Source organism: Protopterus annectens, chromosome 13.part0 (genome assembly GCF_019279795.1).
Source record: "Protopterus annectens isolate FY-2018-M chromosome 13.part0, PAN1.0, whole genome shotgun sequence".
NCBI lineage: Eukaryota > Metazoa > Chordata > Ceratodontiformes > Protopteridae > Protopterus > Protopterus annectens.
This window is the reverse complement of record NC_056747.1, coordinates 550,282,606-550,296,292: the sequence shown is the minus strand read 5'-3', so window position 1 is coordinate 550,296,292 and position 13,687 is coordinate 550,282,606. Positions and strand designations below refer to the sequence as shown.

General features: G+C 38.3%; 1 protein-coding gene across 1 annotated transcript in view; it reads left to right on the top strand.

Moving 5' to 3' along the window:
• Positions 1-5,429, top strand: part of RFC2 (replication factor C subunit 2) — a gene marked incomplete at its 5' end in the record, with an annotated part of 169,838 nt that extends 164,409 nt beyond the window's left edge. Inside the window, one exon of the mRNA XM_044054862.1 lies at positions 2,422-5,429. Within this exon, the coding sequence (XP_043910797.1) occupies positions 2,422-2,532 (111 nt within the window). The remainder of the gene's footprint in view (positions 1-2,421) is intronic.
• Positions 5,430-13,687: the final 8,258 nt, after the last annotated feature.

Genomic DNA, 13,687 nt, shown 5'->3' with positions numbered 1-13,687 from the left:
CAACTTACAGGATTTGTCTGAGAGACATTTAAAGCAAGTACAAAGCATTTCTCTACGTGTATTTGTCCTTCTGTGATAGCTTTGAGTCTCTTTAATGATGCAGACCACATTTCTTGTCATTCACTGCACTTGTGGCTAGTGTTCTATTATTATTACATTATTGCACCCGTACTCAGTTTCTGCTACTCAGTGCTCAACAGGGTTTCAGCCCGGAAATTAGGTTGGATTAGCTATCTGGTGTTGTGTATCGTTCTGGTTGTCACAGAAGATAACAAATGGGTTTAATTTTAAGATTGACAATGGCACTGTTTTATTTTGCTTCTCTTGTTGATGTGGGAAGTATGATTGGTTGCTAATGATTTTCAAAGAAATAACTGTGGAGTAGTCAGCCTCAGCCAGTGTGAAAACAAACTCTAGTAAGTGCAAATAAATAAATAAATGTAAAATAAAAATGAACAGATCTGTACCTTCTGATCACCAAGACTTGAAATAGAAGGTTACAAGGTCAATGGCATTGTGCATAAACGCTTGCTGTAGTTGCAGATAGGAGCAACATTATCCCAGATCAGTAAAACATGGTGTGTGTGTCTTCAGTGGAAGGAGGCAAAGGTGAACATAAAAATTATTCCAGTTGGCTAAAAGAAGGTAAAACAATAGTGGAAGCAGGATGACTCATAAAGGTGCTGCAAGGATGCCAAGTTGCATACAAAATGGGAGGAAGGGTTAAGAGGAAGCTTGGACAGAAAATGGTTGGACTGGATTGAGGAGGACATTTGGAAGGAAGTGTATTATAGAAAGCTGAATGAGTTTTGTATGGTCTTCCTACATCTCTGTGTTGTGTTAAGGCAATCTAATTTCCTCTGCAAAATTTTCTGCTTAATGGCTAGTGTAAATTGCCACTGCATATAGTCTTTATTTGCCTTGTAGCCTAGGCTATGGATGGAAATTATCTGCAAACATTAAGCAACTTACCTGGTTTAGCAAGTAATTACATAAACAAAAATAAACTTGGTTAAGTGGGGTGATGTGTGAGCAATGCTATTTTTAAGAAGAGGTCTGAGTAATAATTATGATTACTATTGTAATACATTCTGAGATAGGTCAACAGTTTTATGTGGTTTTGTGGAAATGCACAGACTGTAATAAGGTATGCAAATTAGCTTGTCAAGGGGGTTGGACAATTCAGAGAAGATGCAGGAGATGTCTGGAAGTCCATGAAGTACAAAAAAAGGATATGAGATGAGAATGTTTCACTTGCAACCATCAAGCCTGCCCCAGATTGTTTAGCCTGTACCTCCTGGCATCCATGGACATTTTCCATGGGAGGCAAGAGTTTGGGATTGCAAGTCGAAAGATTTTGCCAGGTTTCATGTTTCCAATGAGTCTACCTCACAATAGCATGCTCTGTGTAGCCTTGTCTGAGGCATCTCCCAGAGATTGCAGTGTGTGTAGAATGCTTAACTTAATGCAGGTTGATAGCTTACTTCTATTTTAACTTTTTCTTGACAAAATCTAAGATAATAAATACATTTTGTTTTTGCTGTACAGTAACATGGCATATTCCTGATTCCTAATTTGAAGTAATCTTGAGTCCAGGAGGCAAGCAGGTAGAAAAGGGCTGGGGGTGAGGTGTTAAGTGAAGGGTCAGTTCAGGGATCCCACCTAAATAGTCCACCTAAATAGTCCAAATAATTAGGCCAGCCCTGGTTGAGTGAAAGTAAACATGTCATCTGCATTCTTGAAGAATGTCTGACTTTAAGCTTTTCCTTTAGGATGCTTTACTACCTGATATCTCCACCCTGTGTCTACTTTGCTGCTAGTGATCTTATTCTGTGTGGTATAGCCTTAACAGACTTATGGTGTATGAAAAAATCGACCACTGTATGCTAGACTAAAAAGTCTCATTGGATTGTAGTGCCTAACACATTTCATTCCCTGAACACCTGCAATTTAGGTAGCATATCTCCCCTTCATTTATTTGCAGTGTAGACTTCTAGTTTGCTACATAAATGTCTACTGATTATTTAGTTTACTTTGTACCACATTAAGTGCAGCCTCGAGTGGGCTGTTTATAGAACGTTCCATGCGTGCCTGGTAGATACTTGGATTTCAGATCTTATTTCCCGGATACCCATAAATGCAATATTTTTGAGAAAGTTTCAGAATACAAATGTATTTTGAAACTTTATATCCTTTGTTGAACATATGGAATTGAAATAATGTTTCTTGTTAACATTTGTTAGTGTATGTATTGTTTTTACTATGGCAAGTACAAAATTAACATTTGTTGGAGGAAGATTAGCCTGAAAGAATTGCAGACCCTTGAAAGAGATGATACATTTTATTGTGTTAATGCTAATATGCAAACTGTTGCTTCCTTGGTGCTAATGTTTTTTTTTTGTTTTGTTTGGGTCTGTGCAGGAGATTGGCTACACACACATGAGGATTACAGAAGGTGTAAACTCACTACTGCAGATGGCTGGACTTCTTGCTAGACTCTGCCAAAAGACGGCAGCTCCTGCGGCCAGTTGAAAAAGCTTTCTTTTCCCAACTAGGACTACAGAGGAAGACATAAAATGCTAGAACTTTTTGCCTGAAGTCCAATACAACAAACCTCTCACCTGTAGCTGGGGATCTGTATTTGCTCATTGCATTGAAGTTAATTCTATCTAACTGTCAATGCCATGTGCAGAATTCTTGGCATAAGTGCTGGCATTTCATTTTTGTTTGGGTTGCTTATACTGTCCCATTGTCCCTGAAGTGTTTAACTTTCCTTTGGGCGAGTAATAACTTCTCATTAAAACTTCTTTATTTCTAGGTAAGACTGCCATGTCATCCATGCATCCATTGTCACCGATTTATTTGCACAGCTGTACAGTTTCATGGAATAACAAGATGTACCACTCTGTAATTTGTTTCTGCTAAATATATTTTTAATGTGTACAGACAGTTAATTGTGCAGGTAAATATGAGCAATAACACATAGAAACCTATGGTTTTTGTTTTGCTGTATTGGAACATTAATATCTTAGTTTGAAGTGAGGCCTCTGCAAATGTATTCTGCTTATAATACTCTGGCTCTTAATTTCCATTAGTTTTCTTCTTTGGAATTCCAATTTTGATGTCCGATATTCTCTAGGTATCATTTTTCTAATGGGTAGTCCATTCTGTGCTCTTCTGGTTGAAGTGAGCTTAGATTTCAGGAAGTACGTTTTTAATGTTTATTAAAAAAAATATTTCCTGCTTGTGAATTTAGATGTCCCATCATTTGCTGAATATGCCCATATAGTTACCAGTTGATCATATCTGGATTCTTGCCAACATTCTGTGGTACCCTCCTTTTCATTGGATTATTGTCTGTGGTGTAGGAAGCTCGTTTCCTATACAAAGGCCTCTGTGAGTGAAACCTTTGAGTCGTCCCTTTGTGAGAAGACAAAATAATTTTTAGAGAGGAAACATTTGAAGTATTTACCTCCAAAGAATTTGCTGTTCCTTCTTCCATCCAAGACCATGTCATGAAAAGAGTGGGTTAGTTACAATAATTTACTCCTTCAGTCTTGTCCAGAACCCATAAGTCCAAATCATGTGGTGATAGTACATGCATAATCTGTATATCATAAGAACCTTACTTGATCTAACGTACCAAACATCCTGCCACCTAAGGACTCTGCTTTCCAAAGGGAAGCTTTCTAAAGGTATTGAATGTTTGTCTGCCTGCACCCAAAATTCTAATCTCCCCATATTCCCACTTGTATATATGTTATCCTTTTTCAGTATTAGCTTATAAGGTGTATTCCTAATTTAAATTGCATGATGTCTGCTTGGCTTACTAATTGCCTTTTCCCATTTCATTTAGTAAGTGGGACAAGAAGTTTTTATTGGTAAGGCAAAAGCTATGGAAATATTTCTCAAGGACAAATTTTACTTGGCAGTACTTTTTTGCACTCTCTTCTTCCAGAAAACTTCAGTTTCTTTACTGACCCAGTCTGACCTGGAAGCACTTTGTAATTTAAAATAGCTGCTATGGAAAACTTAATAGCCATTGCAGACACATCCTTGAAATTTATGCTTCTTATAGTAGACCTCTATATGTCTTTTGATAGACTTGGTATCTGAGAAATCAGTGTGTTTCATCCTCAAGGTTGATAATTCTTTTAAGTTTGAAACTTTTCATCCTTTCATTCGTTTCTAAGCTGAAATTGGAGTCGTTTTTTTTTTGGTACTGACTAGGCCACTTCTAACAGACTGCAAATTTTGCGCTTTGGCTAGGGAAGAGAAGGCAGTAAAATGCCAACAAGTGGTTTGACAGATTGATACAAGAAATGTATCATCTTTTGCCACCTAAATTCAACAAGGCTGTTGATGGCGTGAGTTGTCGGAGCCTGCTCAATCTCTGGTCCTTGTTGGAGCTATTTAGACCTTGACGCTCACATTTCTGAAAAATTACAAGTTTGATATAATTTTACGAATCAAGCTGTTCTTTAAAAATGCAGTATTATAGCAATTAATGATACAACAGGACTAATTATGCAGGAATCTGAGGCTTAAAAAGGTGGTAGGTGGTGCTCATCCCTGTTTGGATTGCTGTGTCCACAGAAGCCGATTTTTCCTTTATACTGTAGGAAGGGTATGTCACAGCAACTTCCTTAAAATAAGATGCATCACTTATGCAGGATACCCTCTAAAACAGTGGATCTTCAGAAGTAGGTCATGCAACAGATACTTTGGAATTACCGCCACCTGCCCTCCCCCTCCTTTGATTTAATGAGCAGATTGTACTTGATGGAAGCTCATCTTGGAATTAAGTTACTGGTTTCTGATTTGAAGGATGGAGTTTGAAAATGTAGATTTGATGAAAAGAAATTGGAGTGCAACACTCGAAAGATTGTCCAGTATGTACCTGCACAGGGGAAAGAAATAAATTAGAGGGGTGGTCCCAGGAAGAAGACTACTGGGAAAACCTAAGAACCAGAAACTCTTGCTGGAACAGTACCTTCTGCAACAGTGAATGTATACACCAACAAAAGTCCTCACCATCAAATCATTTTAAAGCCATACTTTCGAAAAAAACAAATATAGAAGTAGGATCTGCTGCAGTAAGAGATTATTGTTATGGTGGTTACTTCACCTAATGTGTATAATACAACTGGCAATATTTGTGCTTTAATTATTATGGGAAGTACAGTGCGTTTCATCAGCAGTTGTTTCCTATAAAATGCATTTCATTTTGTGCAAATGAAGTCAACTGTATTGTGTTCCATTAACTTCTGCACATAATCAAGTATGACAGCTGAAACCAGTTTTAAGTGGAATGAATCCCTCAAGTACATATTGGGAATGTATCTTATTCTGTTAATTTATCAGAAGTCTAAGACATTGTTCTAGATGAAAAGTGCTTAATTTAACTAATAAATTACCCGTGGACTGTTTACCTGAGTTTGCCCATTTTGTTGAGAATTTATCAGAATTTCTTGCCCAGTTAACATGAATTGTAATGTTTATATTTTAGCAGACATTGTTTCATTCTGACTTGATGAGAAGCCATAATAGACAGTTTTAATGTTCGGCTGTCTGTACTGTATTTCACTGTTGATGTTATGCTTAAGAAATATTTGCAGAGCCTGCCTTTGAGCCAGTGTCCCCTGAGGAGCGGAGTTTAAAATATTGAGTTATATTTGAGGGTCAGGGTTTGATAGAGCACATTAAATATTGGACAGTGAATGGAGTTTTGATTGTGTGAGAATATGCTTCCCTTAACTTCATAAGCATGTGGAGAGAGAAAAATGCAAAAAGTAGCAGTTGATTTTTCCACTTCTGAGACAAGGCTCAAAAAATACAAATTCATTGTTGAACTTGGTGTTATATTTATGTAGTTGTTGACTGACATTGTGTCCTGTTCAGCTGCATCCTCCCCTAAGGAGAATGATACCATAAAGTAAGGTATGAACTTGTCTGTTATGTAGAAAAGTACAAAACACACATCAGACACTAGCATTTATTCATTCTTCAATTTTAGCATTTTTGGCTGTTTTTGAAGCAGAAACTGTTTAGTAAGACTGATCAGAATTTAAAGTGGATGACGTTACACCTTTTGGGTTTCCATATGTGGAAGTAGATATTATATTTTTAATGTTTGGAAATGTTGTTTTCATTGCAAGAATACAGTCATATTTGTGCAAACGTTTAGTGAAATTGAAGTCATTATGATGCAGTTGATTTTATTTGGAGGAGTATTGTCTTTGTCTAGAAAATGTCACATGTATATTTTTGTAATACATCTGTTCTGCTTTAACCTGTTCATTTGTCATTGATTGTTATTAATGGAATTATTTTCAATAATAAAGCTACCTGCAATAATATGTTTGAGATGTCATTGAGAAAAGTGCATAATGCTGACACAGATCAATGTTGGCTTTATATATACATATTTTCTATTAGATATTTGTGCTAGGATTTCCAGCACAATTTTATAGTATAAAATGGTCTGTTTCCAGAGTCTCACAGATATATTGTATTTGTATTTTTAGCCCTTCACACGTTTGCATTTGACAGAAGATGCCATCTGATGTCCCAGGTTCTCATATCCAGAATGTGTCTGTGTTTGAGTTGGTCTGTGGCATAGATGCATAAAACCCTGAGTAGACTACCACACAGGCGACCTGGTTTCATCTAGTAGCTGGGGTGTTTGTAAGAGCTGGCTAGGAAGGGATGAGAGTGAGCAGCCATTGCCAGCTCACCCATCCCGGGGGAGGGGGGGTTCACCACTTGGAAGACACCAAGCATGAGTGTTGGATGTTATATCCATGCAGTATGGGCCTAGAAAGCTTGCACTGCCAATGTGCAGAACCTTGTACTGCATAGTCTTGCTGGCAGCAACACACAGTGGAGCTTGGGGAAACATTGAGGAAGGAGGGTGCTCCACTTGGGTTGGTAGGCCACCCCAATGGGATCAGTAAGTTCACAGGCTCTCAAGAACTCCACTGTCGCCCACTGGGGGAATGAATGAACTGGAGGACTTTCACCTTGTACAGGAATGCACTGCTCTTGCTTCTGTTGAATGAATGGGCTGATTGGGTGCAGGTGGGGGAGCCAGTGAGCTAGTTCATGTGGGAATGCAAAAAAAGTGTGCAACTTTCTTTGTACTACACAGCCATTTGTTTTCTTGGGTTTACAGCTCCTTTGGAATTTCCATTGACAGTGCTAAGATAATTACACATTTCCAAACAGCCACCTGGTATTTTTTCTGTTTATATGAGCTTCTTCCTCTTCTTTGGCTATTCTTTTCTTGCCTAGGCAGTTTTATCATCTTTCTGTGCTGTACACCACCGGATGTCGTTTGCCTGTCATTCCCAAAAATAACAGGCAAGCAGTATAAGCAAGAATGCAGCCATTGAAAGCAGCATCATCCCCTGGTGGCATTATTGTTTATTATGGGACTCTATGTTTTTGGAAAAATTATAAACAGAAGGCCATCTGTTCAGTCAGATATAATAGAGCAACTGTGATGCAGAAGCAGAGTTAGTGTGCCAGACAGGAGGCTGGTGTTTATTGAATATGCTAGTGAGATGCACAGCTTGAATGACAATACTAACATATTTCTGAGACTATTATGTATCACAGCTGTACACTCCATTTTGTATCATTTACAAAGGCACACAAGCAGGATGGGCCCTACTTTGTTCCTGCAGAAGCACAAGTACTGAAGTTGTCAGTGTTGCAGTAATATCATTGCCTACATGGTCTCACACAAATATCCATTTATTCATTGATTTATGCTCTGTCTTGAGCCACAAGGGCCTCTACCTTGTTTCTGGATACTTTTCAAGGAACGAAGTACAGTGTTTGAGTGTACATTCAATAAAGTCTCAAATCGTTTTGACTTTTATAGGTTCATAGGTAAGTACTTTACTAGCTGCCCTTGCAGACCATTTTAAGCCTAGACTATTTTCATTTTTCTGCTCAAAATAAACTCATTTGGTTATAGACTGACATTACCCATCACAGTTAATAATTATATATTACCCTAATAAGAGTAACTGGGATTGTATCATAGATGATTTGCTGACCATTGAGTAAGAATGAAACACTTCTGACACTATTTGAAGTGTTTGAGAGTCCAGATTAGTTTAGATGACAGTTTGTAATCATTCTGAAATAGAGGGGGTAACCAGCTTGGCTGCAAGGGCTGTTTTGTTTGTTTAGGCTGAGTAGGGTGCTGTTCCAGTTTTAGGTTCTTACTTTTGTATTTTGAGACAGCAGCTTTTTTCACTTATTGAATAATCTATTAATGTTAGATGTCCACCAGGATGGTTTGTTTTTTATTGAAGATCTTGTTTTAATCCCATCACGCATGGCTGTGTCTATACATTTGTATAGATGTTTATACAAGGCATCAGTGTATACCTTAGTATAGCCGTCAATGCGTTCTGTGGAAACTGGGGCTTGGAAGTTGATTATACCATCCCTTAGGAAGGTGTAGCTAGCTTTGGTGAGGTTATATAGCCTGACTTCTCCTTTGGCGAGTTTTTATGCAATTGCTACCTCAAAATTTACTGATTTATGGTCGGATTTGACCATTTCGGGCCCCACACTCGAGACATTGCATCTGTCACTGATATTGTTGATAACCAGGTCTAGAATATTTGAGCCACTTGTGGAGTGGTGCACTATTTGTTCCAGGGCATTTGAGTTAAAGTTTATGTTGGAAATTTTTTTTTGACCTTGCCCTAAAAAAGGCATTATGGGGGAGGTAAGTGCCTTAGCCAGCAACCAAAAGCCTAGGAGTGCCAAGTGAAGACCATCTCTGGCAAAGCAGCGTGGTCTAGCCACCATTCCAGGCTGACGGGAACTGGATCCCCTTAGAGTGACACCAGAAACTAAGTCATTTATTGAAGTCTATCATTTTCTGCTTATATTGTGGTATCATCCTAGGCGAGGGTAAAATGCTGCTCAAAGCAGGGGCATACCTGCCTGGGACACACATTCAGAGAGCTCAATCGTGACTCTCTTCATATAGTCCAGAGAGGTATGTCTCAAGTCGTTCATACCAACATGAGCTATGATGGAGTCATAACGGTACTTGTTGAGAGAATTGAGTACAGGTGTGATCTGATGAATCCTTGCACCAGTCAAGACAGCTGAATGTAACCTTCTCATTGTTTAACCTGGTGAGTGGGATGTCTATGTCTCACTATGGAGTCACCTATAATTAAAACATTTGGAATAGATGTGCATTGACTTAAGGGCTTATTTGGTGAGACACTGGTGCTAGTGTTTTTGTGTATTTGGTACTTTGGGTGTTGTGTTAGGTGGAGCATATTTGTGTTTTGGAGGTCTCTGGTGTTTAGGTAGGTTTCTGGAGAGTACCTCTACATATGAAGGTTTATGCATTGGGCACAGATTGAGTAGGAGTAATGGTGTGTGAGCTGACAATCTGTTTAGTGTTGCTGTTCTGGATGCGAGGGAGCAGTGATTCCAGATTCTTAGTGTAGGACCATCTCTCACAGATTGTACTTGAGTGATTTAGGAGTAAGGGGTTGTTAGTGTACATGAGGCAGTTTCTACACTACTTAAAAAAAAAAAAAAAAAACCCAGGTCAACCAGGCCTGGCAGGAGAAACAGAAGAAAACTGACAGTTCATAATGCAAGGTTTGAACTTGGTATCTCCACAGATAAGGAGAAAAAGATGGGGGTACCTGGCAGGCAGCTATTTTAGGGGACTAACCTACTGTGTCTACAGTAGGAGGTCTATAAAAAGGGGGGATCTATAGGGTCTGATGTTGATAGGTAAGAGAAAATTGCTGCTGGGTAGTTCACTGAACACCTGAGAGCTGTTCCAAGAACTGCTCTGCTAGATAGCAGCTCCTAAGGGAAAATAAGTCTATTGGCACATTTGCGTCTATAACCAAGAGTTACTCCATCTGTGTGGCAGTGCACTATGCTGAAATGAGAGCAAGGCAGTTAATACAAAGAAACCAATGAAAAAGTTTACACTGAGCCCTGAACCAGCCTTCAGTTAGATAGTACGCTCCTGCCCCAAGTACAAAACAAAGATGTCCTGATTTTAGTGCTCAATTCACAAACAGAACTGGATTTAGGCAGTGTGAATCCAATCTATACTACGGCCAACAGAAGTGCAACGGGACAACAGAATATAAGCAGAATAATTTGTTTTCTTAGAGTAAAAAGCAGAACAGTCTTTTCTTAAATAAATTGTAGCAACAGAATAAAGCAGCAGAACAGATAATTTCGTAAATTAACTAAAGGCAGCAATTGGTGTGAAATACAAAGTGCAATAAATGCAGTAGTAAAATTGGGGTATATATTATTATCATCGAACGCTTAAAAAAGTGAACGCTGATTGATCGACCTAACTTAAGCGAAAGCTTAAAATCTCGAGCTGTCAGATCAGCGATTTTTTTTAATTTTTTTTCCCCAGGGAAAAAAATTGCTGATCCGAAACACATACACACACAACACAAGCACACCAAACAGAAATTCACACACATACACCTAAAATCTGATGCGTAACCCTACACTAAACTATGCACACACCACTAACTACCCACTTACCTTAACCCTAACCCTAAGGTCCGTCACTATCGCACACTCACCCGCTCCCTAACCCTAACTCACTTAAATCCGCCCTAACCCTCATGTCCACTCAATCACACACACACACCTAACCCGAGCCCTAACCCTAACTCACCTAAATCACCCTAACACTCACATCCACACAATCGCACACTTACCTGAATCCAACCAGTAACTTTCCACCATAACACTGAAAATACCGAAGCAACAGAAACGGACAACAGAATTCTTCCCCTAGGAAAAAATTTGAGTTTCTGCTGCTTCGATATTTTGCAGTTTCGCGAAAATAAGTTAGATCCATCTGCGTTTGCTTTTTTTAAGTGTTCGAGGATATAATATAGACCTTAAAATTGTACTTGGCATTTGTAGTTCTCTCTAATAGTTTGGTATGAATAGAGGAGCAGAGGCCGATTGCCTAATTCTGTGGAACTTTGGAACCTTTTTAAGACAATGGAAGGAATAATTGTATTTCAAATTATAATGACTATGGAACACAAAGGGACAATCCAGGATCTTATGGCCATGGACAAAAAGTAAGACTTTGATCAATGAATATGTGAGATGTCCTTATGACACATTACCCTACTATGATCTGGCATATTAAGACTGTTGGTAGATTTCGCAATAGGAAGGGATTTGTTGCTTTTTTTTTTTTTCTTTCTTTCTTTCTTTTGCTTTCGCTTTGGGCTTTCTTAAAGTAATTTAGGATGGGGTTTTGAAAAAGATCTGTCAGCAAGTAGTGAAACCTATGCTTTATCTGAATTATTTGACAGCTTGTTTATCCTTCCCACAGCATTATCACCAACAGATAATCTACACTAAATTTAAAATTAAAGACTCTGTTTCATAATTATGTAATGAAAAAGGAATCGAAGATGTAAAGAAAAGAGTAAAGGTGAAGCAGACAAAAAAATGAATTTATAAAGAGAATTATTATGCAAGGTTTACTGACTAGAATATTTGTGGCAGTAGGAGATCTGAATCAGGATTATGTATAGTATGTTTGGTCACTGTACTTTTGCCATCTAATAAAAAATATTTTGATTTTACAGATGATAGAAATACTGCATTTTACTGCAAATAATGGCACAAAAGGAGTTCAGTATTTCAGACTAGGATTTAAAGCAATTCCAAAAAAGTGACCAATACCTCATGGGCTATGTTAAGAAGAAAAGCACTAAGTTGTATGTATAGAACAATTTTTGGTTGAAGAAACAAAAATGCTTTTTATGGCTGAGCATTTCTTGTTGATAGAGAAAGTAGTTTTCATTGCTTCACAAGGAGACCTGAATGTGAGCTAGAAATCTATTATAATGATCCAGAAGAAGACATGATAGCTTGTCTTAAATTTCTAGGATGCTAAAATCAGTTTAGCACCTGTAATTATTTATACCACACTTGCCCACATAGAAACAAGATAGTTCATAGGTGTATATTAGGCTAATGGCCCTGGAGCTTTTGCAAGCCTAGCCCATAGGTTTACCCTGGCATCATGCCACCCAACCTAGTTTCCAGCTTTTCTTGTCCTGAAATTACTTTCAGCATACCTGATGGATTTGCTTGGCTTGGCTTTGGATTGGACATCCTGTCTAGGAAGTTCAGCAACTTAATGATATATCGACAGGCAGGATCTGCAAACCAAAGATTCATTTTCAAAAAGTAATATGTGCATACTGTAACAGATGAAGGTAGCTTTACAGAAGAGCCAATCACTTTATTGAGAAATATGTGGAGATGGTGTGGGAACAGTTGTCTTTTTCCCCTCTCATGAACCCTGAAAAGTTCTTCTACTAAAATTGTCATTGAATATGATAGTTATTCCACTGCTATAGCATCTTAAATGAGCATATCATGTTCCCTCTCTCAGGCTGTACCTGCTTTCTACAGGAGGACCGTACCAGTCAGTCGTGGAGTACATTTTAGAATACCCACCCAGTTATATAGGTTATATTTAAAGAAAGCTAGTGAGTTGCATTGTGTAACGTGAAGTGGAAGTTATTTGATAGGCACTGTATTATAAACCTGCCCCAAGACCATGTTTCATTTATCTGTTTGTGAAGATTTAGGTTTCTAGTTCTAGTATTGATGGAACCATTGAACTTGCAAAGATAGGGAGGTTGAGCAGTACTGAGTCTGTAATAGCATGTTAAGTGAGATAAAGGTATCCTCCCAAAAGTCCACAAGTCGCTGAATAAACAGATCTTCCACCCTCTCTTGGTAGCTCAGGGACTTTAGGCCTGTGATCTTTTTGGCTTAAAACCTTTGGGGTCTTTCTAGGTGTTATCTTTAATCAAAATCATACATAATCATTAATGCACTTTTTTAAGAAAATGCTATATTTGATTGTTTTGATCAATGCTGAGTATAAGGGACTGATTGCCTTTTCAAACCTTGAGAGTTCCTTACAATCTGGCTGGTGGTAGTATAGTTCTTGACAAGTATGGAAACCACCACAGTTGCTGTTTGTTCCGAAGACATGAAATGAACAAAGTCCAGGTACAGAAGGAGTGCTGTCTTTAAATTTAAACAAGGTCTCCGTCACCATACATGCATGGATGTTTTTGAAATGTAGATGTCCATTGAGATAATGCAATTCATTGTTTAGATCCAATTTCAGAATTAATATGCTGGTTACATTTGAATGTCCATCAACTGGACTGTGTCTAAAATGTTACTGGGGACAGCAAATACTTTAGCCAGTGTTCAGAAGCCTTGGAATGAGAGTTGCAGACTGTCTTTAGCAAAGCAAGCTGGACTAACAAACATTTTGGCCCTTCATGACTTGTACTGTTGGTATGACATTAAGTATATAGCAAATTAATTGAAGTCCATTATCTTTCCAAGGCATCATTCTAGGTGAAAGGCGGAATCCACTAAGGAGCAGAGTCTTGCCTGCACTTGTACTTATGCATAGAAAGTTCTAAAATGTTTCTCTGCATGTCCAACAGAGTTTTATGCCTCAAGTTGCTTGCACCACTACCACGTCATTGTAATATTTGTCAGGATTTAGAGATCTTCTAATGTCAGAGATCCTGGCACCTGAAAGACAATTCACCGGTATCTTCTTGTCCAGCCATTGTGTTCCTGGCAATAC